General features: G+C 38.9%; 1 protein-coding gene across 17 annotated transcripts in view; it reads right to left on the bottom strand.

Annotated features, from left to right (window-relative positions):
• EPB41L2 (erythrocyte membrane protein band 4.1 like 2) overlaps nucleotides 1–24,062 on the bottom strand; it is a 213,675-nt gene that overhangs the window by 22,535 nt on the left and 167,078 nt on the right. For 10 of the 17 annotated variants that reach the window (XM_074990571.1, XM_074990572.1, XM_074990569.1 and 7 more), the window contains exons 11-14: nucleotides 19,983–20,155; nucleotides 16,137–16,321; nucleotides 8,726–8,788; nucleotides 4,649–4,795 (exon numbers count right to left, since the gene is read on the bottom strand). In XM_074990571.1, the coding sequence (XP_074846672.1) occupies nucleotides 4,649–4,795; nucleotides 8,726–8,788; nucleotides 16,137–16,321; nucleotides 19,983–20,155 (568 nt within the window). Of the gene's footprint in view, nucleotides 1–3,119; nucleotides 3,218–4,450; nucleotides 4,458–4,648; nucleotides 4,796–8,725; nucleotides 8,789–16,136; nucleotides 16,322–19,982; nucleotides 20,156–24,062 lie in introns of all 17 variants that reach the window. The other 7 variants (XM_074990576.1, XM_074990584.1, XM_074990579.1 and 4 more) reach the window with 3 other exon arrangements.

The raw sequence follows: 24,062 nt of genomic DNA, 5'->3' as shown, positions 1-24,062 counted from the left end.
ACTTTGTAGCGCTTCTGGATAAAACTCTGAACAGCTATGTCTACACTAGCATTACTCTTTCAAAATAGGCATGCAAATGAGGGAAATTGAAAATGCAAATGAGGTGCAGATTTGCAATCTGGCACCTCATTTGCATACTCTCCTTTTGAAAGAGCTTTTTTCAAAAAGGAAGGCAGCATAGATACAGCTCTTTAGAAAATAAACCCCATTTTCAAAGGAACTCATTCCTTTTATTTTTTTCCCCTTTGGAATAAGGGTTCTTTCAAAAATGAGGTTTATTTTTGAAGGAGCTGCACCTACACTGCTTTTCTTCTTTTGAAAGAAGCTATTTGGGGAATATGTAAATGAGGTGCCAGATACGTAATTCTGTGCCTCATTTGCATTTTCGATTCCCCTTATTTGCATGTCTCTTTCGAAAGAGGAATGCTAGCATAGACAGAACTCACATGTCTACATGGCAAAGTTGTGCATGGGCTAACTTACCTGAGCAACCTTGAATCCAGCTAACAGTAACAGTGAAGACTGTGTAACACATACTTCATTACAAGCTAGTGAACCAAATGCGTACTGAAGGCTACACCAGGATTTTAATAGCTGCATGCAGACTACACTGTGTACATTGGTATTACTACCTGTGCTTGCTATATTCAAGCAAGCCTGAGTAGGCTAGCCCAGACAGAGCTTTTGCCGTGCAGCCATCACTTAGAAAAGCAAGTAGGTTGGTATTAGTGTCAGAAGTGTTCTTTTCTCTAGTGTAACCAGTTGGCCAGTGAGAGTGTTGGCAGATTTTACTATTGTCAATATATACCTAAAATCGGAAGACTTCATTAAAATACAAATACTGCTGTATATGCTTTCTATTAGCACCAAATAATCCTTTGAGTTCAGTGCACAAAAACATACACTAATCTGAATTAATGTTTAAAGGCAGGAAGGGATTTCTAATTAATTAATTAAAGTTGAAAGAAAGGGAGTGACTGTAATGGTACTGGAAATTCCATATCTCAAATGGTTATAACAATAATTTTCCTTCATAAATATTAAGTCACAGACGCTGTGCAATACAAAAGGATGATGGTACAAAGTGTTAACCAAATGTAATATATTTCTCTCACACAGGCTATGTCTACAGTACAGAGATCTTTCAAAAGAAGCCCTTCTGGAAGATCTCTTCTGAAAGAACTTCTTTCGAAAGAGTGCGTCCACACACAAAAAAGTATATAAAAAAAGAGTGATCTGCTCTTTCAGAAGAGAGCATCCACACAGCCCCCGGTCTTTCAAACGAACAGGCCAGGGATCAAAAAATCAGGTGCCACGAGGACTGCTCTTTTGAAAGAAGGGCCCTGCAGAGCGTCTCCACATGCTTTCTTTGCAAAAGAATCTTTTGAAAGGGGGAGCTCTTCCTGAAACGTGAAAGGAATAGCAATTTTAAAAGGAGTACCGCATACATTCAACTTACTTTTGAATGAATGCTTTTGTGAGTGTATGCTCCATGAGATCTTGTGATAGAGCCCCCTTCTTTTGAAAATTTTTTCAAAAGAACTTGCTTCTGTAGACGCAGCCACAGAGAATACCAAGCTATCCAGGGGCTCTTAAGAGACTAACAAATTTATTAAGTCACAAGCTTTGAAGTAATTGGCATATATTTTCAACAGAGCAGTGGGCGAGAAGAAGCATGTGCCAATAAGGAAAAGCAGTGCCCTCCTTAGCTTACAAGGATAATTTCACAGGCTTAATGCCATCTTGCTAAATTGCTATGGAAATTTTTCATACCTGGAGCAAGATTAAGTAATCCATCGCCCCCACCCCCTCCAGAACTACAAGGGTGATAAAATGAAAGGAGGAAAGATGTGGTAGAAATGAATATTTGATTCCTCTATAAAATATATTCCACTGTTTGCTTTAATGTCCAAAGCAGGTCCATTATTGTTAGAAAGTTGGAAAGTTTCCTATGCCACAATCCCTGGGTCAGATAATTGACCACCCAGCCACATATTTTATATACTGTATGTTACTGAATCAAGGCTTATAGCATTTATTTGTTTTTAATCAGATTCCAAGTTTCTAGTTGAAAACCAGTCAAAGGTAATCTGATGAGGAGCACTGAAATTGCTACATAATCATCTTCTCCTATACATCATTTTCATCAACATCTTTCAATTCACTTAATGAAGGAAGAATAATTTTTATAATTTAGAGATGGGGGAAAAGGCCGAAAAGAGAACACGCATTTAGATCTAGGGGAGTATTCAGAATTACCTTATTTCCCCAGAATTACTGATCTGCAGAATGGCTGCAGTAGTCACATAACTATTATATATTCCTTGCAGAGTGCTGAACAATTACAGAAAGTGCATTTTGGTATGAAAATGCAAGGTTTTTTGTCAGCCTAAGCAAATAAAGATAGCATGATATTTTCAGTGACAGAACAGGATATATTGAGTGTCTTGTTGCCCTTTTAAAAATATTAATTATTCAGAACTTCAAAACTAGTTTGCCAAGGTCTACACTAGAGTGACCTGTCAACAGAAGAGTCTGTCGGAAGATATCTTCTGATAAAACTGCTGTTGATATATTGTGGACAGGCTGCAAAGCAGACTGAAAGAGCGACAGGCTCTGTTGAGAGCTGCTGGACTGCCTGGCAGCTCTACTGGCAAAACGGTCAACTGGAAGCACAGCAGACAGGGTTGCCCGGTGTCCCAGAAGCCCCGTCTGTCAACAGAAGGCCCCCTGGAACAGCCAGATGGGCATTCTGTTGACAGATCTCTGTCGACAGAGACATTCTGCATCAAGGGGGAGCAGAAGAATGCTGAGGATAAAAGCGCCATGGCCTCTCAATTTATTTTTGACAGAACACCTTGGGAATGTGAACACTCCCTGGTTTTTGTCATAAAAAACCACGAGTTTTGTCAACAAAATGGTGTTTGTACACATACCCTTTGATAGCAGACATCAACACTGATCAATGTGTTAGAATGTCATCTGAAAGTTATTCTCTTGTAATTGGGTTAAACTTTTTTTTTTTTTTTTAAGGGCTCTGCGTACCTCAGGTCACTACAAAGTTTGGAAAACAAAACAAAACCAAAACAAAAAACAGCTGAAGGTTTGAAGGTAGCTGCCTTGTCAGTTTCTTCTGTTTTTGCCTCAGTAATCCATGTAATTCTAGTCCATTGTTTCTCCTTCATAGGCAGCTTTTTTCTTGCAAAAATGTGGTCTCCTTTTTTGTATTAAATTATTTTGAAGTTTTGGTTTTATAAAACCAACATAAATCAACAAATAACAAGACAGACATACACCATGATACAAAAAATGAACACACTGGTCTGAAAGAAGCACAAGCACACCAAGTAACAGGAATGTGCAGATAGAGGAAATGTAATACCTGGAATTTACCTCTTCTTCAATACTAATTAATTTAATACAAAAACACATAAGCACAAAATAAAATAAGCGACACTGATATAGATAGTTCCTTTAGTAGTCCAGCAAGTATATTTACCAGCAAAATACTGACAAAAAATCTATCCACATTTTTGGAATATCACAAAGGAAAACTATGCATTTTCTTTACAAGTATGCTGTGATGGTTGCAAAGTCTGAATAATCACATCCTAGCAGTGGCCACGTAGGCGAACAACTTAAAAAAAATTAAGTCCGCTAATGAGCTGTTGGAGATTTCTTTCTTCCAAGTTAGCCATCAAGGGCCCAATTCTGCAAGATTTTTAAACACAGTCATAGTCCATTGATTTTACGATGGCTTCTCAAAATGCTTTGTACCTTGCTGAGTAGGGGCCTTAATATGGGTGAAAAATAATTTGACAATGTTTAGCAAATCTAGCCTGCAGGAATTTTAAAACATTTTCCATGTCTTATAGCCTCAAAAACCATTAAATTTCCTGGAGCAATAAGGAGGATAGAACACTCATTTATCAGAGGAAAAAATGAGGTCAGGTCCAGAGACAGATTAATACATGCTAAAGCAAATACTCATGAGTAGTAATTCAGTCTTTATAAAACCAGAAGCAGATTTAAGTGTTATAAAAATCACTGACCATTTTTGAACTGTGACAGCAACTTGTGTGTCTAGTTTTTTGGCCAAAACATGTATTAGTTATTGGAAACAATGCTTTCTAAACAGTTAGTTCAAGATATAGTCTGTAAAGACCTATGAAATACTGAAAACCTTAATTTAGCCATAGCCTCTGAGGTATCTTAAAGTGAATATAGCTTAAGAGCTATGCCATACTAACTAACATTATCAAATATTTTATATACCTACCTACTGATGTAAGTTTAAAGGCAAGTTTGATAGACATGTACATGTAACCTCCTAATGTCTCTCTCACAATTTTACAGCTACCGTAAAACCAATTTGTAAGAACAGCACCTCTAAAGAACAAAGCCTAGTTCTCATAACTGTTTTCTTTCTACTGCTTTTGTTCTGACTTACCCTCTTTCTGAAACTCAAACAAGGTATTTAAAGTCTGGACCAAAAGTAAGTAACAAAATGTTAATGGGTATTTAGTATAAAGTAAAACATTACATTTGCACGAAAGAAAAGGTTAATATAGGAAGGCAATGCATATTTATTATATTCTCTACACAGTTATATGGAAATACATGCTAACAAGTGTCTGCCATGACATACCCCTTGTGTCTGTAGAGACAGAGGTGTGATACGCCGCTTTTCCCATTCATTGGGGCGTGGCTCAGGTGTAGATTCCATGAAATTGCGCTTGAGTTCACTAATGCTAGCCTGATGTTTCAGTAAGTCATCCTGGGTTTTATCAAGATCCTAGCAAAGTAGGACAAAACACAACTGCAACAGCAAACTTATCCTCAAAAAAGTCAAAGCAAGAAAAGTACCTTGTGTCTCAAGAGCCATTCTACTGGGGCCCATTTTAAAAAAATTAAGGTAATAAAAGATTCGGATGTTTATTACCTTTCAGGAACAAGGCCACACTATACCATTTGTATTACAACGTTATGTACAGTAAAAACATAATTCTTTTAATGATCAGTAAGCAAAGGACTAATTTTATCTCCTTAGGAAGGCAACAAATTTTTGAAATAGTTCCAAAGTTTGTTGCTTTCTGCTTGAAAGTTAAAGAAATTGAAGTAAGAATCAACACTGGTAACCCTCAATAATCATGGAAGTAAGTAGCACTCCACAGAAGATTTGTCATAGACATGTAAACATGTTTCTTAAATAGAAGCTTAAAACCAAAAACACTTATGAATATGGATGCTGTTTTAGGCCCAAAATCATGCCAACAGCTATGTGTATGCTTCAATTTTACACATGAGTAGTCCCATTAACATCAAGGAGCTACTCGCTGCTTCTAAATTTAAGCAGGAACACAGTTATGTGCAGGATCAGGATTTAAGATTGCTATTTACCCATTTTGTGTTGAAGGGTAGGATCGCAGGTGAAACAAGCATGTAGAAATAGGTTGTGCATGTCTACATACCAAAAAGGTTCTCTGAGCTTAGTCCCATGAAGACTAGCACAGAAGGTAACAATGACAGGTTAAGTAACAGATTCCACTTTTATAAGGATTCATCATTTCCAACACAGTATAACTTGGATCAAAAGGCTATACTATACACTGCCCTTACAGATAACAAGGTGGAGGAACAGGCCTGGAGATTGAGACTACCTCCTCATTGGATTTGGTTTGGGAAGCAGACTTCGGCAACTTGACGTTTCGGAAACCTCACTTGTATACAACTTTAGGCAGGAGGAACAAATTATATACTGCAAGCATAATCTTTTGCTTCACACAATTCCTCATTTTATGGAAAAAAAAACTACTCTGTGTATCCAAAACACAGACATCAGTAGCTGAGTTTACAAGACAGGCAGTTTAACAGCCAGTGGTTAAGTTTAGAGTTGAGAATCAGACAGAAATGTACAGTAAACTCCTTCCTATCTGGCAACCCTGGGACTGGGAGGTTGCTAGACATTAAAAAGCGATGGTTAACAAAGAGGGGGCTGTGGGATCCCTGGTGGGGCAGGGGATCCTCCCCTAGCCCTGCGGCTGGGAGCTGGCTGGGGCTCTGGGATAGGGGGAATTCCAGCAGCTCCAGGGATGGGAGAACTTCATGGGTTTGCAGGACTGTGACAGCGGGCCTGGGGTCCAGAGTTCTGCTGGGGGCCCAGGGCTCTGCCATGGTGTGGAACAACGCCGGTGCACAGGGCTCTGCTGGAGGCCCTGGGCTATGCCAGAACACAGGGCTGTGCTGGTGGCCTCGGGCTCTGCTGGCATGCAGGGCTCTGTTGGCAGCCCTGAGGTGTGGAGGAATGCCACTGGCCCTGAGGGGGGGAACTCTGCTGGGGAGTGGAGCTCTGCTGGCAGCTGGGCCAGGGAGTGGAGCTCTGCTGGGGCCAAAGGAACACCAGCAGTCCAGGGGCTGAGAGCTGGCAGCTCCAACCCCAGGCCAGTGGTGGAGCCAGCAGCGGCTGGCGCCGGTTAATTGAGAGTTCCGGTATAATCAATACCCATAAGAAGAAGTCTCCTGTACTATGAAATTAAACAACCTACACTAACTAAGAAAAGTATTTGGACTTGTGATAATATTAAATAATTTAAGCTCAAGATTTAATTTTCATAAAAAGAGGATTTATATAGCTACATATGAAAGATTTGTCTGAATATTTATTAAGACATTTTGGCTAGGATATGAAAGTGTCCTGTACTATTTATAGAACAAGAGCACAGAACTACACTGGCGCATGAAAATCAGAAAATGATATCGATTAATCATCTTCTACTTTGTTTTATTCTCAATTCTGAAGTAAGTGTACTAAAAATGAAGGTGATACTAAAATTTTAGGCCAGGATCATGGATGCATATGCTTAACTTTACACATTACAAAAAGTCCTACAGAAGTCAGTAGGTCCACTCACAGTCCTCAAGTCTTTGCAGGACAAGGGCCTATGTTTTCCTCTACAATAAACTTTTGGTACAAATATAAAACTTTAAAAAAAATCTCTAAATAGATATTTAAAGAGTTGTTTTGTTTAAACAAAGAGAAATTTTCTTAATTCTTCATGGAATATCAGAAATATAAGATACATCAAAACAATTCCATAGAAGTGAAGTGATATTAAACAATTGAATCCAATCATACATTTGTACGGGTCGTTGTAAATAATTATTGAGGCTTGAGACTAGGCACGTTTCTTGGACTTGTTCAAAGCAAGGTTATGCAGAACATGCTTTTGTTGTTTTAGTAAGTTATGTAAAAGTAAATTTTGAACAGGTATGAAAAGCTGCCAAAAGCAACAACAGATTAGTCAGGTTACTGTAATCTATAACTCTTCATATTACTGTACAAATACAACAGTCATTAAATAAAATCTCTTTTGTGACAGAGGGAATTCCTGATAGCCCCATTTGGCTGCGCAAGGCTAAACAGGCACAGGATATGTTTTTTTCTATGTATTTTGTGCAAGTTGTTAATTTACTATAATTCATTCAACACTATACAAACTACACTGACTACATCAAGAGATACTAGTAAAAAATATTCCAATTTAATAAACTGTAAACTAATTAAAATAAAATGTTTCTACTCCAATAACAAGAATAATTAAATAATATTCCAATTTCAAAGCCATTTACAAACATTCATCATCATTAAAATAATTATTTAGAAAATAAAAATTATTCTAATTTGCAAAATGGGGACACTAAACCAGGAATACTATGGCTCTGGTTACACTACATCACTCTGTTGACAGAAGTTACTGTGAGAAGAGAGTTCCTGACAAAACTTCTGTTGATGGAGTATGGCCACACACAAAAGGCAATCAGACGAGTGTGCCACTCTGTCGACAGAGTGGCCGGACTGCCCAGCTACTCTCTCGACAAAACAGGCACCCAGAAGCACAGCAGACAGGGCTGCCGATTGTTCTGGAAGCCCTGTCTGTCTAGAGAAGACCCCCAGAGCATCTACACAGCCTTTTTTTGTAGGCAGAACCTGTCAACAAAAGGCACACTTCCTCATCTGGGAGGGACAGGAAGCATAACCATAGTCTTTGTGGTTTGCCTAAAGCTGCACAGTGTGTGACTGGTACAGCCAGGATTAGAAATTAAAGGTTATGGGACTTCTATCATTGAGTAAATTTGTATCAGCATTTTACCTTGATCTGTGGTGGACTTTCTATCACTGAAAATTTTAAAATCATGATCAAATATTTTTCTCAAAGAAATGACCTAGAAGCTTTATAGGGAAAGTTCCATGACTGGTGTTAGGCAGGAACTCAGACTAGCTGATCAGAATGGTGCCACCTCACATTGGAGTCAATTAATCTATGTTAATTCCTTGAGAACAGACCATCTTATGTTTCATATGTGTGCACAACAGAAAAGCAAATAAAATATTCAGAGCCTAAAACTACAGCCTTCGTGTGATACTCAAAGTAATAAGTTTGTGGAAAGTAAAAATCCTATTTTAGGGTAGTTAATGGACGGATGAATTTGATTTTTTTACCTAAACAGGGCTATTATTCCCAAATGCCACTTTGAAAACTTCTGGCATATTTACACTTACAAGCTGCTCCTTTACAGAAAAACTAAAGTTTACAACATGCATCTCCAAGTTGCATTTCCCCATGCATTTCATGCACTGTGTCCATAACAGCCTGCAGGTGGCCTCCCATCCCATGCAGCCTGGCAGCACACGAGAATAGAAAGTGTTCCTTTATGTTATACAAACCTCCAACATTAAATTGCTATGTCTGACATAAATATTTTCCCCGTCTACTCTCAAGGAATTGTTCTGTGAAATTAAACCACACACACACAAAAGAAAACAAAATGAACAAAAAAATGTAACAGCAAGTAACTAAAAATGACCTTCAGATTGATAAGTTTAAAAAAAACCAAGAAGATAAAATGGTAAGAACAAAAGCCACTATTCAGACACAACCTACAGAAGCTTCAAAACACTAATAATGGCAGGCAACAATCAATTTAACTGAAAAACAGAATCCACCTTCTGCTGTGTTTCCTCCTCTCTGGTCTCCACCTAGGTGAAGGCACATGGCAAATCATCAAAAGAAAGGAGTTGTTAGTTTGATCTACAGGAGAAACAGAGAGGCTTCCTTTGCTTGTAAAAGCTGCAAACCATGTATTATGTTTATATACCTTTACAGTCTGGGCCACAGATGCTGCTGAATTTATTAAGCCACTTTGGTCTTCCTTCACCTACAGTATTGTAGAAATGGCTGAAGTAATATTTGGCATATGTAAAACGAAAAAAGGAAGTTTCTCACTCTCTCCATCTCTCTGTTGCTGCATTTTTCATGGCTCCCCAAGGATGGATGGAAAATTAAGACAGAGGACAAGGAGAAAAGCAATTTTGCCCCACACCTCAATGTCAAAATCAACTCCTGAGAAACTTTGTAAAGCATTCATAGTGGAGTTTATACTATGAATTGGTTTTAGTAAAGTGGCAAATGATTACTGTTAAATGCTTGCTACTGTGGTGATCTACTTAGATTTTTGCTTTTGTTAAATGCAAAATATGAGATAACTAAAAAAATTACGTTATTCTTATAAGTATTCTGAAAGCATCTTTGAGGAGAGGTATTATTTCCTGAAGCACGAACATCAACTGGCATTTTTTCCAAAGGATCACTGTGAAAGATTTTAAGTACTGACAAATGGTTTACTTTGTGTGTGTATATATATATGTGTATATATATATATATATATATATATATATATTGCTTAATACCAAACTTTGTTTGAAGAAGTGAATCACAAGGTCTGTCTTTTTTCCTGAGCTTATCACATTTTCCTTCACCTCTCACTCATTTGATGTGCTTCATTTGTTGTAAGTTTGTAAGTTCACATAAAAAGTATATTATGGATGGAGAAAATCTTTGGTGGTGTTTGTTTACACAATTTTAGACTTTTTAGTAAATGTATGTATTTTACAGATGTTATGTCACTTAGCTAAGAGCAACTAGTCTGCTGTACACAATGAAGACTCGGTTACACCTGAAATAAAACAAAATCTAAAATAAAGGCAGTACGAGGCTCCCTCATTTCAAGGCTCTCAATTAGAAGGCTGTAGTATTTTGTTTCATATAGATAGTGACACATAGTAAACTCCCCATCCCTTTTTACAGTGCATGGTGTATTTGCTATGACATGCAGCAGCAGCCATATGGAGAGCAGGCACATACTATCAGCCAGATCAGATGATCAGAATACACATACTTAATGAGACCAATGCTTCTGCATAGAAACTTCAAAATTACATACTTAAACATTTCTAAAATGTTCACATATTGATAATTAAAGTCAGATACATAACTAGCAATCCAGCTGAATAAAAGAAATATCTTCATATTAACTATTGCTAAATATGAACAAAACCACTAAAAGCCAGGGAGAACACCGGACAAAGACACTCAATTTTGCAAACACTCAGGTAAAGCAGAAACAGTCATAGCTCTAGGTACCTCTCTGAGGTTTTGAATTACATAAAAAGGAAAATATGACTCACTCTTGTGCAGTAACTGTAATTTCTTGAGATGAGTCCCCATACGGGTGCTTCACTTCAGATGAGCTTGTGCCTCAAGCCCTGGATTAGTGGTTTCTAGCTAGAAATGAAAGTTAAGCTCAGGTGTATGTCTTCTTGTGGCAGACACTGAGACTATATAGGAGTGTGCAGGCAAAATGCCCTCAGTTCCTCCTCTACTTACTTGTCCCCTATGACTTCTGAGGAGAATCCCTAAAAGGAGGGTGGCTTGGAACTGAACACAATGCTGCAGAGCCAAGTGTCATCTCAGATCTGATGGCATGGGGCAGGGCATAATGCTTTGAAAATATATGAATTGAAGTTAGCGTAGCAGCTCTACAAATCTCACACACTAGGATTTTCTTCAAAAATGCAGTAGATGGTGTCTGCAATTTGGTTGAATGCATTCTCACTCCATGAAGAGAGGAGGAAAGAGCACCTGAAGATTGATAACAGGGAGAGATGCAACCCAACGTCGATTTTGAAAGTCTTTAAAACAGTCAGGTCTTTCTGACAGAACTGAAGGATACACCAGATGTCTTCAGAACTGGCAAGTAATCGCGGATGAAGAAAAGGGGAACTGATACCAGATGGAGGTAACGAAAACTCCACCATTGGATGAATCTCTTCCATTCTTGTAGATAAATAATATGGGCTCCTATTGTTTAATAACACCTGCTGCATCTTCACAGTGTAGGAAACATCTGTTCCAGAGAACCATGTATGAGCCACACACCTTGAGGTCTACAACTGCCAGACTTGGGTGAAACACAGAACTCTCCCATCCTGAGGTAGGAGATGAAGAACGATTGGGAGCTTGATTGAGGATTAGACACAGAACTGAAGCAGGTAATGTACCAAGCTTGTCTTGGTTATAGGCACTATGAGAAGAACTCTGGCCTTGTCCTGCCTGATCCTGTTCAGCAGCTTTAGAACGAGGGACACTGGGGGAAAGGCATAAAATAAACTCTTCTTCCATGGTGGAAGGAAGGTTGGGGTGACCAACTCCCTCTGCCTTGAACAGAAGAGAGGACACTTTCCTATTCTTGGAAGCAGAGAAAAGATCAATCTTTGTCAGGTCCTATCTCTGGAATATTCCATGAAGAACCTGAGCATTCAAATTCCTTTTGCAGTCCTGGGAGAAGTGTCTGTTGAGGTCAAGAAGACAGACTGTTGAAATCTGGATATGGTTGACTATGCACCAGTTCCAGAGTTGTATAGCTTCACCCTACAAGGAGGAGGATCTTGCTTCTCCCAGCTTGTTGTAAAACATGCATGACATGTCTGTCAGCACCCTGATTGTTTTGCCTTTGAAGTTCAAGGTGCACAATACTGCCAATAGTTGAGTAGAATGCCGATGGAAGTGCTGAAGCTTCACGGTGTCCTGTGCTCACCTCTTTTACTGGAGAAGGGTACGCATACCCTCACAGAGCTGTGCCTCCTGCTTTTAGAGCTCCAGGGCTTCATGGTTCCCAGGACAGAATCTTTAGCCTCAGTGCTAATATCAGAGACTGAAGACCTTGACAGGGACTTGGTCTTTTTTGATGCTGGCTCGTCTGCGATGAAGACTGAACTCTGCTTCTTGGGAGTCTTCAAGAATGTAAAGATTCCCTTTCCTTATTGGAAGTATGCCTTGAAGCTGAAGAGGTGCTGAATCTGTCTGAGGTCAGATGAAAGGAGCAGCGGGGAGACTCTTCTGATCTGGCTTACGGGATGGTTGCAGGGAATGTTCCATAGCCAACTGTCTTAGCTTTATCTTCCTGTTCTTCCTAGCCCTGGAGTTAAGGGCTAAACAGAAGTAACATCTGGGAGATGTGGGACTCCTTCAGACAAAAGACACCTGGCGAGCCTGTTGCTTGACGAGCCTTGGTGAGCCAGCTGAGTTTCCCAGTATGACAAACCAGGCATACCCCAGAAGGAGAAGACAAATATCTTGATATGAAAGAGAGCGGAAAAAACAGTCTTCTCAGATAAATCTAAGTAGACTGAGCACAAAACAGATACTTACAACTATAGGTAACTGAGAATACGCCGTAGGTGGACAGTGGTCCGTCTTGGGCCTAGGCAGTAGAGGAGATATTCAGGGCAATTCATCTGAGCACCCCATATAGCACGTATGCCATGAGAAAGCATAAGGACATGTGCATGGGCAGAATGGAACAGTGCACACTAGAAATCTTATGATAAAGTGCTCAAAGAGGCACATGTACATCTGAGGTGGAGCATCCACAGAAATACTACTGTAAGGAGTAACTGTTTACAGCTTTCACAATTTGCTGCACTAAAACAAGAGACAAAATTTTATAGATTTCACTTACAGATTTAAACAGATTCAGCCACATTTACATTTTAATGTTAATGGACTGCGAACAGCAATAGTTTATGACTAATTTAACAATTAGCATAGCAGAGGCAGTGTTGCTAAATAAATAAGATTATTTAATTTTATTCCAAAATATGTCTAATAATAATGTCATGAATGTGCTCAAGCCTTTTCAATTACAAAAAATTTCCCTCCTTAGATACAGCAGCCAGGGGATATAATCAAATAATGTATGCTGCAACAGTTATTCATGCAGAAAAACAGACTTTTATTTATTAAGAGAACCTCATTAGGTCAGTGTCAAGTTACCATTAAAGACATTTCTATTCTACACTAGGATGTGTGCAAGGTTGAGTGTTCCTCAATGCGCAGATGCAAAGTCCATGTGCTGGTCGCAGCATTTAAGTGACAAAGTTACACACCTCCTCTTCCTCTGCTTTGTCATTCAGGTCATTGTCATAACAGGCGCTCAATGAAGTCGCCTTAGGCTCCAGGTAGCAGAGGGACAGAGCGAGAGGAAGGGAAAATGTGAGTGAGAAAAGAACAGACTGGAAAGCAGAGAGAAACAGCACAAACATAAGAAGAAAAGAGGGTATGAATGACGGAGAGGTGATAGGAATGTAGTGTTGAAGACCAGGTGGGAGGAAGGAGATGCAGACCTTAGGGAGGCTAGGAAAACTGATGTAACCATCCTCGTCAAGCAGGGAAGGGAAATTAAAAGCAAAGTGTTTGCTGACACTTAATGAAAAACTAAACTCAGAATCTTTGTAGTCTACTGTTTTCTGGAGCTTTCCCTCCATTGCAGGAGGAGAATGGTGACTAACTGGGGGCCTCAGAGGCTTCACAATATCATTAGGCCGTGCCACTTCACTTTCACTGAGAGCTGGTATTTCTCTCCTGGGACTGCACTCCCAGGAGTCCAAGGTGCTACGGACACACTCCTGAAATGGATCTTCCTCCAAAATGTCCAAAAGCATGTCCACCTCAGGGATAGCTTGCAGGTTGGCAGGACAGGATGAAACACAGTGACGGAGCTGTGATGGTAAATGTATGTGAAGGTACTGAACAAAAAAAAAAAAAAGTCCAGCCACAGTTGAATAAGAATACACAACAAAACATAAGTTTGTAGGCAGAAAGAATGCACAAGAAGAGAGGGAGAAAAGAAGTTATTAGTTAGTGAAACTTTTTACTCAGATGTAGAGATAGCACTACCAATGCAATATAAATGCCAAATAACAATTGAAAAGCCCCACACATTTTTAAAAATTAGCTGTCTTGTCCATTTTTAGGAATTCTGAATCTGAACCAATCACTAATTTTTGGCTTTAAGACTGTGACAAACTTTGCCTTTTGGAATGGCAGTAGTGCAGTCACTTACAACAGATGGAAGCAAACAAATATTCAAAGCTTTTGGCAGATAGTTCATGGTACACAGCAGCACGTAAAAAAGACAAGCAGGTACTTTAGGATCTACCACCATTTCCTCTGGAATTTAAAAACAGCAAAACAAAATAATATTCAGAAAATAATGCTATTTGCAGAGCTGGTACAATAGCAGGCTACACTGAACATCTTCCTTAAACATGCAAGCTCTTCCCAAAATGTTGAGGTTTTCCTGCCTATGACTGAAGAACCTTTCTTCATTGACTCGGATAGCCCAGCTTTGTGACTCTGAGGGACCACACTGGCACCTTGCCAAGAGCCAAAATTTGCAAATTAATTTGCTTAAATACAGCCTTCACCAAATGCAGAACTGTGCATGTGTCTTCCTTGACTGACTAGGGCTACGTCTACACGTGCCCCAAACTTCGAAATGGCCACGCAAATGGCCATTTCGAAGTTTACTAATGAAGCGCTGAAATGCATATTCAGCGCTTCATTAGCATGCAGGCGGCCGCGGCGCTTTGAAATTGACATGCCTTGCTGCCGCGCGTCTCGTCCAGATGGGGCTCCTTTTCGAAAGGACCCCGCCTACTTCGAAGTCCCCTTATTCCGATCAGCTCATGGGAATAAAGGGACTTCGAAGTAGGCGGGGTCCTTTCGAAAAGGAGCCCCGTCTGGACGAGATGCGCGGCGGCGAGGCACGTCAATTTCGAAGCGCCGCAGGCGCCCGCATGCTAATGAAGTGCTGAATATGCATTTCAGCGCTTCATTAGTAAACTTCGAAATGGCCATTTGCGTGGCCATTTCGAAGTTTGGGGCTTGTGTAGACACGGCCTAGAAGTTGTCTAAGTTCCCTGGCAATCAAAATATGAAGCTGTTCATATTTTGGTCTCACATTGAAATTATATGATGAAAGGGACTGCAAGCTGCACTAGCAGATTCAACAGCACAAATATTGTCCCCCAGAACATGGTTTCATCACCCTTCACCTAATTCACAAAAATGAAGTTTTTAAAATGCAAAATTCCTCAAGGTTAAAAAAAAATAAACCTCAATAGTAAGGGAGATTTCTGGATGCCTGCCAGAAAAAACAGAAATATATCACACAGAAGATACACAAAATAATATGTCTGGATGCCAAAACTTGAGCTTATATTTTGGAAAGAGGTGCTGCCACAAGTTTTTGATGTGCAAGCATATAAAACAAAATCCATATTAAAGTTCATGATCTGCTTCCTCACTAACTCCAATATATGAGAGAAATAAATTCCCAGTTGCATTAGAATTTTTCCACTATCAACAAACTGAACTTTCCACACACAGCTGTCTATCAGTTCTACATGGAAATATTTTTAATAAGCCACTGTGTTCCTATAACAGATAAATATGTATAAAAGGACAGCTTAAAGTTTTTGCAATTGGTATATAAAGTGTGCACCATGTTAATCACTTAAATTTACTCAAAAAGGCAAAATATATATAACCAAGTAACAGGCTGTACATGACACCAGACAGGCTATCACAATTTTTAGAAGTTTGTTCAGAGTGAAAATTGTATAAACTCACTCTAGCCACATTCATCTAAGAGAAAGTTCAATTGGCACAGTGATATACTGGAAGTGTTTAAGCAGTTTCTAATTATGACAAATTAAATTTAACATGTAGGTAACAAAGGAAAAATTCATAAGACTGATAGTCACACATGCAAATTTGCTACGTGTTTTTCTCTCTTCTCAAATATGCTCTGTGTATCTGATTAAACTGAAAAGGAGGAGTTTGAAATAATTTATGAACAATACCTTCTACTATGCTGTTAATTATTTTTAAAAGACCTACCACTACACCTCAATATTTGTTGACAGTAATGCGTATTATTACAATCCATCATACCTTTCCATCTTGGGTTAATTCCAGTTGTGGGATTTTAGTTGGGCTTCCATCCTCATCTCTACCTTCACCATCTCTTAATTTAGTCTGGTCAACAGCTTCACCATCGGAGACCAAATCACCAGCAGGTCCCACTGTGGCAGCAGAAAAGTCCCTTAGCAGACTTTGGTCTATGACACCCACAGGCGCTATTAGAGAACAGAGAATTTTGGGGGTTTTTTTTGGGTATGTTGGAAAATTTGTTTCAGGACTTCTGAGCATAAAACACTGTTTCACAACGGTGTAGCCACTGAGGGGTAAGAACAATGCCCAGGGAAAACTGCATAACATAACTGAACAGTAAGTGAAGTTATGATAACATCCCACCTGTAAGAGTCTATCTGCATTTATACCTACCTGCAATGGATAACTGTTCCTGATTATGACAATATGTTCAATACCAGGATGACACTATAATCAAATGGCCATTTAATAATTAGCACATTTCTGGTGACAATATAAACCACTAGAACAAAGAAACAAATGGGCTGCATGTTTCCTCATAACCCCATGATAAAAAGTGCCTTGGACAACTCTGATATTAATATTTTCAGTACATCCTGTTTTCAGCTAATACAGAGAAAACATGCATATAATTCTCTCCTAGTATTTCTACTTCTGAACTCAGAAAAATTAGGCACTGTAGAACCAAACAAAGTTCCCATAAAAAAGTTACACTTTTTCAGACTTCAGGTTTTTCTTCTTCTTTTATCCAGTGGGGTTTTCCCATTCTTGTGAGTAAGTCACTGGCAATCATTAATAAGCATATTTGTAGTATGATGTAACAAACACAGAAGACAATTAGACATAGTGGCTATGTTTACACTAGCCCCAAACTTCGAAATGGCCATGTAAATGGCCATTTCAAAGTTTACTAATGAAGTGCTGAAATACATATTGAGCGCCTCATTAGCATGCGGGCGGCCACGGCACTTCGAAATTGACGCAGCTTGCCACCGCGCAGCTCGTCCCGACGGGCTCCTTTTCGAAAGGACCCCGCCTACTTTGAAGTCCCCTTATTCCTATGAGCAGATGGGAATAAGGGGACTTCGAAGTAGCCAGGGTCCTTTTGAAAAGAAGCCCCGTCGGGACGAGCCGCATGGCGGCGAACCACGTCAATTTCGAAGTGCCACGGCCGCTCGCATGCTAATGAGGCACTGAATATGTATTTCAGCACTTCATTAGTAAAACTTCAAAATGGTCATTTGCATGGCCATTTCGAAGTTTGGGACTAGTGTAGACACAGCCATTGAGTCATTTTATTCTGACAGCTAGAATAACCAGTAGGAGGAGCTCTAAGACCAGGTGGCTCAGCCAAAACATGCTAGAATGCAGCAGATATTCAAATCGAAATTAAAAATGGTTAAGTAAGTACACCTTTGAAAAGAGAAGCAAGAAACCAGTGAAAAGTGGCCAGAAGAATAAGTACAGGTGGTTGAAAAATTCTGTTAAGATTACATAAGCCAGGAAAGTTAACAGAAATGGTAGCTGTGAAAGAGTCGGAATTTTTCATAATATTTTGTATGACTATGGGTGTGCCTCAATATTCCCTGTGTGGTGCCTGATTAACAAGTTGGTGAGAGAAGGTTGCTTTTCTTTGTGGAGACCCAGAGATTCAGGTTTGACCAACTCCTAGCTACCTGGCTCCTGGGGCCCATGTCCAGGGGAGTCAAACCCACTCCAATTTGTCAGACATTTGGTACATAGCAACAAATTACCATGGATGGCCCACCTTCCTTAGGAAGCCAATCACACATGACCAGCTGGAAAAAGGCTAAGGAGGGGCCAGATTACAGCACTCTGACAATGTCTGCCTGGGAAGTAAGAACAAAGGAGTTTGGAGGGACCAGATGGAGGGTGTTCAGTGCGGGCTGCTGAAAGCAGGACCTGGTAGAACTGGGATTAACAAGAGGTCACAGGACTCTGCGACTGACCCAGACTGACTATGCTGGAACTTTCCATTTTTCTCCCAGGTGTCCAACTCACATGGACTTGCTGGAGGGAGTCCATGATGTGAAGTAAGGTGCTGAAGGCTCCAAGGTCAGATCTAAGCAGGCAGTGACGCCAAGAGGCTTACTCCAGTGACACAGTGACCCTAAAGTGGGTCTGGCACACTGAAGGGGCCCTCCCTGGGACTGTTCCATAGCAGTGTGAGAACACTAGACCTGTGGATCTGTGATAGTAGAACACCACAGAGAGATGCCCACAGGAAAGCAGTAGAAGAAACTGTATGGGCATGGATGAATCACCCTACCATTACAGTAATCTATAAAGATAACCACACCTTTCCTGGCAAAAACAGAATCTGACTACCCTAGATGGTGGTAGACTACCACCTGAGGGCAGCAGAAGAAGATATTGATTTGATGCTGCACCAAGAACAACGTCTACATGTAAACCTCTGATCTTAACATATCTCAAATGCCAGCACAATCCTGCAACCATTTTGCAAGGTTTTTAGCTTCAGACTCAATGTAGTGTGCTTCACGGAGAAATACAATATCAGCTTTCAAGTTTCCTAAGTGAGAGACCTTCCCCCTGCCTTTTCAAAGGGTGAGCAATTCCAAGGAACACATGTAAGTAAATTAGTTGTAGGTATTCACAAAGGCAAGTGTCCCAGCAAATATTTTATGCCACACCCACCAAAATCAAAGGCTATGGGTAAAGATGAGGGGTATCTAAGTGCATTCATGAGTTTAAACAGAGAAGAGATGGCTTAGCATTCATTGAGGGTTGTTTGGAGGCTAGGGAGCAACAGGCTCTTTCTATGACAAGATCTGCATTAAAGTATAAGGAAAGTATCTTAGATAAAATTGTATTGCCTTGTCCTTTCCTACTTTCTCAGAGTCTTCTGGACTATCCTTCAAGGTCATTGACTTTTATCACGTAACTTCTGAATCAGACACTGTTCCTCTCTAGTGATCCTAACGGAGCCTATCTTAACTTCTAATGTACAGAGTCTTGTGTCTGCCTTTCCAGTGCTGCAGGAGATTCCCTGTAAACTGAGTTGGTGTGGTGCAGTCATGGGTTTCAGAGATATCCCTTATATCTTTTAAAGCTGGGTATGTTCTTTGGATATCTCCTTCCCTGAGTGCTGTCAAGCAGAAAGAGAGCCTCTGTTTCTTTGTGATGTGTGGGACCCTGGGAGAAAGTGCTACTATGATGTTAAAGAATAGAATGATGAACCACCAGAGATTTGGAAAGAGGAAAAAAAACCAAACAAACTGCAGTTTAAATATAGCAGATATGGGTGAGTGTTCGTGGGGCTGATCCAGGAGCTCCCGGTATCCATTTCCCCTTGCTGGCTCCCAGAATTCCTGTGTTTTGGTCCAATACCTTGCTTAACATTTTTTCATTAAGAGGCTGACAGACATACCAATGTTATTTTAAAAATGTCTGTAATAATTACATGTAATGTATGTACTAGCCTTTTAAAAAGTCTGGCTTAGCAAAACTTGTATGTGCTCTATCAAGCTTTTTCAATAAGATTTACAGTTCACAATATTAATGCAACTACAGCGTCATGGCTAAAATAACTATTCTCCCCCTCAACACAACACAAAAAGAGCAACACATCAGGAATTGCAAAAAATGCTTTTACAAGAATTTGGGAATAAGTGCAATAAAGTTGTGCAGCCAGCTAATGCATGAACTTGTAGAAATGAGTTGCAAATTCCATAACGTCTGATAAGTAACATTCTAGCATGCAGATGTTAACATTTTCTGAAGTTTTAAACTGAATTGAGAAAGCAGCAAGATGCAATGAAGCCATCACATAATACATGTCATCTTCTTATCAGAATCTCTTACCCCCATCAAGACTCCTAGAGACACGTTTGCTGGAGGTGCGCTCAAAATATGGAGCTGGTCTGTCTATAAGGTTGCTAGCCTGCCGTGTCTGTGCTTGAGTACGACCACTGTAGCGGAATTTGGAACCCAAGGTCAAGAACTTTGCCTTAGGAGGCTGTTCTGGTGATACAAGTCTAAGAAACAAACATGAGAATAAAAGTAATTTTTCAAGTTGTATTAAATGGTTTACTGCAGTACTTCATAATTACTCAGCATAACATGAGTTAATTTGGAAAGGAAAATTGTTTATGAAAACATTGAAGCTTCAATAAAAATAGCATATAAAACCTGTTAGACGTTTATCTCATCCTTCAAGAAAACTACAAACAAAATTAAGCTACAAATAAGCGATTTTGATAATTCTGCAGTGGATTACACTTTTAAAAAAAATTAATGTAATAGCTAATCATGAAATTGATAAATCTGCTATTGGTCTGCCAGATATCACTGGGAATTAGTAAGATTCTTCTGTGTTTCAACAACAAAATTAGTGAACACTAATATTAATTAATAGTATACTGATCTTGCTAAACAATTAATGCTCTAGAAATTAGAAAATTGGTGTTTTGTTTCCCACACTCATAATTGAAAAAGATTAAAATTCTATTTGAACAAGGCAGAGAAAAAAAGTCAATAATGGCTCAGCAACACCCAAAAAATATCACACTAAGTGCCTGAAAAATTACTCAGAACAACTCAACCAATCTTGCATTGTTTGTTTAGCACCCACAGCTTTGGCATTCAATGCAGATGCCAAATTTAAGGTTTTCAAGTTTCAAACTCTGACAGTTCAAGAACTGTGGTCTACAGAGAACTGGCGGGTCATACGATGCTAACTCTCTTTCTAGCTACTTAAGCTATATCTACACTAGTGAGGGTTTATTTTTTTTCTGAAAAAACTTTTCTAAGAAAACTGGTGGGGGTCCACACCAAAAGCGTGTTCTGTTGAAAATACACCCGCAGAATGTGGAACTTTCTCTGGACCTCTGCCTCTCCCAAATGAGGAAGAGTACCTTATTTGAAAGATTACAAAAAAAAAAAAAAAAGTAGATGCTCTGGGGGCCCTATTTTCCAATGGGGCTTCTGGTTCACCAGGTTGCCATTTTTAACCTCTAAAGACTTCACTACAGCAACATTTGAAACTTTTAGAAGTCCTCTGTGTGTGTAGATAAAAGCATCTAAGCACTTCCTGAGGCTTCTGCAAATTCCTCAGGAAGCATCTGAGTTTAAAATATGTTTTTAAGATCTTCAGTTATCATTGCAAGAATTCACTCTGCTATTTAGTAGGCAACAATGGTGGCCATGTTGTGGAATTTACAAGCAGCACAGACCTCAAGCTTGTCACATCACTTTTAACTCTGAGGCTCTATATATGGTTAAGAATTACAACTAATCACTTTGATGAAAGACTAATTTGTATACTCTCCTATTTCAGGGTTTTTGTACAGCAGAACTACTAAACATCTTAGCTGCGGCTATGCTGCATTCCACTTTCGAAGTGGAATGCAAATTATCAAGAACAGAAATGCAGATGAGGCACAAAATAGGAAGAGGGGTTCTTTTGAAAACAGGGTTTGTTTTCGAAGGACCCCCCTCTACATGGCCATTTTTGCTTCCTGAAAAGAATCTTCCAGAAGCAAGAATGTGTGAGAATACGTAAAGGAGGCACAAGGTATGTTAATCTGTGCCTCATCTGCATTTTTAATCTCAATCATTTGCATTCCACTTCTGAAAGTGGACTGCAGTGCAGCCACAGCCCTTCAATCTTCCTCCTTTGGTTGTGAGAGCAACCTTATGTCACAAATGTGTGAATAATTTTTGTACTAACTGACAATACAGTGTTTTCTAAGGCAAGCCTATTTTGGATTGAGGAGAAAGAAAGCAAAGACTATTCCCAGACTTGTTACTGTTCTTTATTTTTCAGTTCTGGCAAGGCTACAGCATTAACTGACATTTTTATCCTTTACCCTGCTGAGATAAATTTATAATCTTTTAATAAGGAAAAAAACAGAGAACTAATGACTTCCTGATTAAAGGTATTTTAAAGGATAGTTTATATTTCAAGTTTAATTACATCTAATAACTAACAAAGCTATGGTTACATCAGTGCAAGTTCTGGGAAGACACAAAAAAAGAATATTTCATATACTTCAAAAAACAAAATACTATATTACAATAATGTATGTAGGAGTAAGCATAGTCTTAGCACATGGTAAAGTTCAAAGCTGAAGAGTAAGACTGTCTGAGAAGAGCACAGTAGATACCCAGTTTGACCACAGATCTCAAAGTAGATTGCTACTCACTGGAAAAGTAACTGGAATTCTATATGGTTGGAATCTCCATGAAAATTATAAAAGAAGGGCACAGATTGGCTTGTTTTCATATTTAGTAGCGTGCTCAAAATTTGGTCAGTCATCTTTTAAACTAAGAGAGATACTATCTAACATACAACGCTTATGTTAAACAGAAGTCTTACAGTTATTAAAATTATGAAAATAGCTTTACTGAAGGCTGGAAGATGAATTTTGTGTGTGAATTACACACAATTCAATATGAGTTGTGCATAGAACACATGGCAGGAACAAGGAAAATATTTTTGGGGCTACAGTGGTTGGGATGCTTCTTCTTTCTGGGATTCAATGAGAAAAAATGGATCAGGATTTTTTTTTATTTTAAAATTCTGATAAGAGGGTCTTGAGATTTTTCTGTCTGATGACGTTAGTGAAAATACATGATGATGAGAGTATCTGAAGCTTACTACTTGTTATAACATTCTTAACTTTAAAAAAATATTGATTTCTGGTTAGAGTAAAATCCAATTAAATTCTGTTGTGTCAGATTTCTGTGGAAAGATATATTGATAAAAATAAAATGTCACTGAAAACACAGTTGCAAATTAGCTTTTTGAAAAATCTAAACTGATCAGCTACTACTAATTTAGCTCAGTTAAATTAGTATCTCGTATCTATGAAAGAATTCTTAACAGTGACAAAATGTAAATTACCAAGCAAAAAAATCAAAGTAGCTATTGCAACAATATGAATAATTTAGGGACACCAAGTCATCCCAGCTATGCAGCAGAGAAGTCTGTGCCTCATGCCACTTCTGGTCCTGGAATACATTCACCAAATGATCAGATTTTCTTAATTTCACATTTAGTTTGAGAAAAATCACATATTGCATATTGATAGTGCATTTTTATTACTCAGAAAACAGTCTAGGACTTGTATGCCCATCAGTTTTATGGTGTCAAATGCTAAATTTAAGAGAGTGCTTCAGAAATGACACTACAAACAGCTTTCAAAAAGGAATGCTTCCTAAATTATGCATGTAGAGATTCACAGCTGACTCTTAACAGTGAAAATGGCATACCATGATTTTCTTTAAAAATAAAAACTAAATGAGGAGGGTAAGTTTGGGAGAAGGGAAATTTTAATTTCTACTCCTAATTAATATAATGGGTGCAAAACCACACAGACATTTAGAACTGGAAGGGACCTCAATTTGTCATCTACTTCTTGTTCTATGAACTGAGGAAAGATTATCTAGACCATTGTTTATCTAACCTCTGCTTTAAAACCTCCAATGATGGAGTTTCCACAATTTCCCTTAAATAACTTTTTCGAGTGCTTAACTACCTTTACAGTTTAAAAGTTCTTTTCAAATGTCCAACCTAAATCTCCTTTATTGCAACTTAATTGCACTATTTCTTGTCCTGTCTTCAGCAGATAAGGAGAACAAATTATTACTCTCCTCACTACAGCAACCTTTTACATACTGAATATTATTATGCTCCTCCCATAGCCTTCTCCAAACTAAACAAACTCAAGATATTTTTCAGTCTTTGCTCATAAATCATGTTTTCTGACATGTAATTTCTGATTTCTATTGTTTTCATGTGGGTTTTTGCCATTTTTGTCATATCTTCCCCCGAAGCATGGTGCCTAGAACGAGAAGCAGCACTCCAGGTGAAGTCTAATCAGTGTGAAGTAGAGGGGAAGAATTACTTACTGTGTCTTGCTTAGAACATTCCTGCTAATA

Source organism: Carettochelys insculpta, chromosome 3 (assembly GCF_033958435.1).
Source record: "Carettochelys insculpta isolate YL-2023 chromosome 3, ASM3395843v1, whole genome shotgun sequence".
In the NCBI taxonomy this organism is placed as follows: domain Eukaryota; kingdom Metazoa; phylum Chordata; order Testudines; family Carettochelyidae; genus Carettochelys; species Carettochelys insculpta.
The sequence above is the reverse complement of the archived record's forward strand: the minus strand, read 5'-3'. Positions and strand labels throughout refer to the sequence as shown.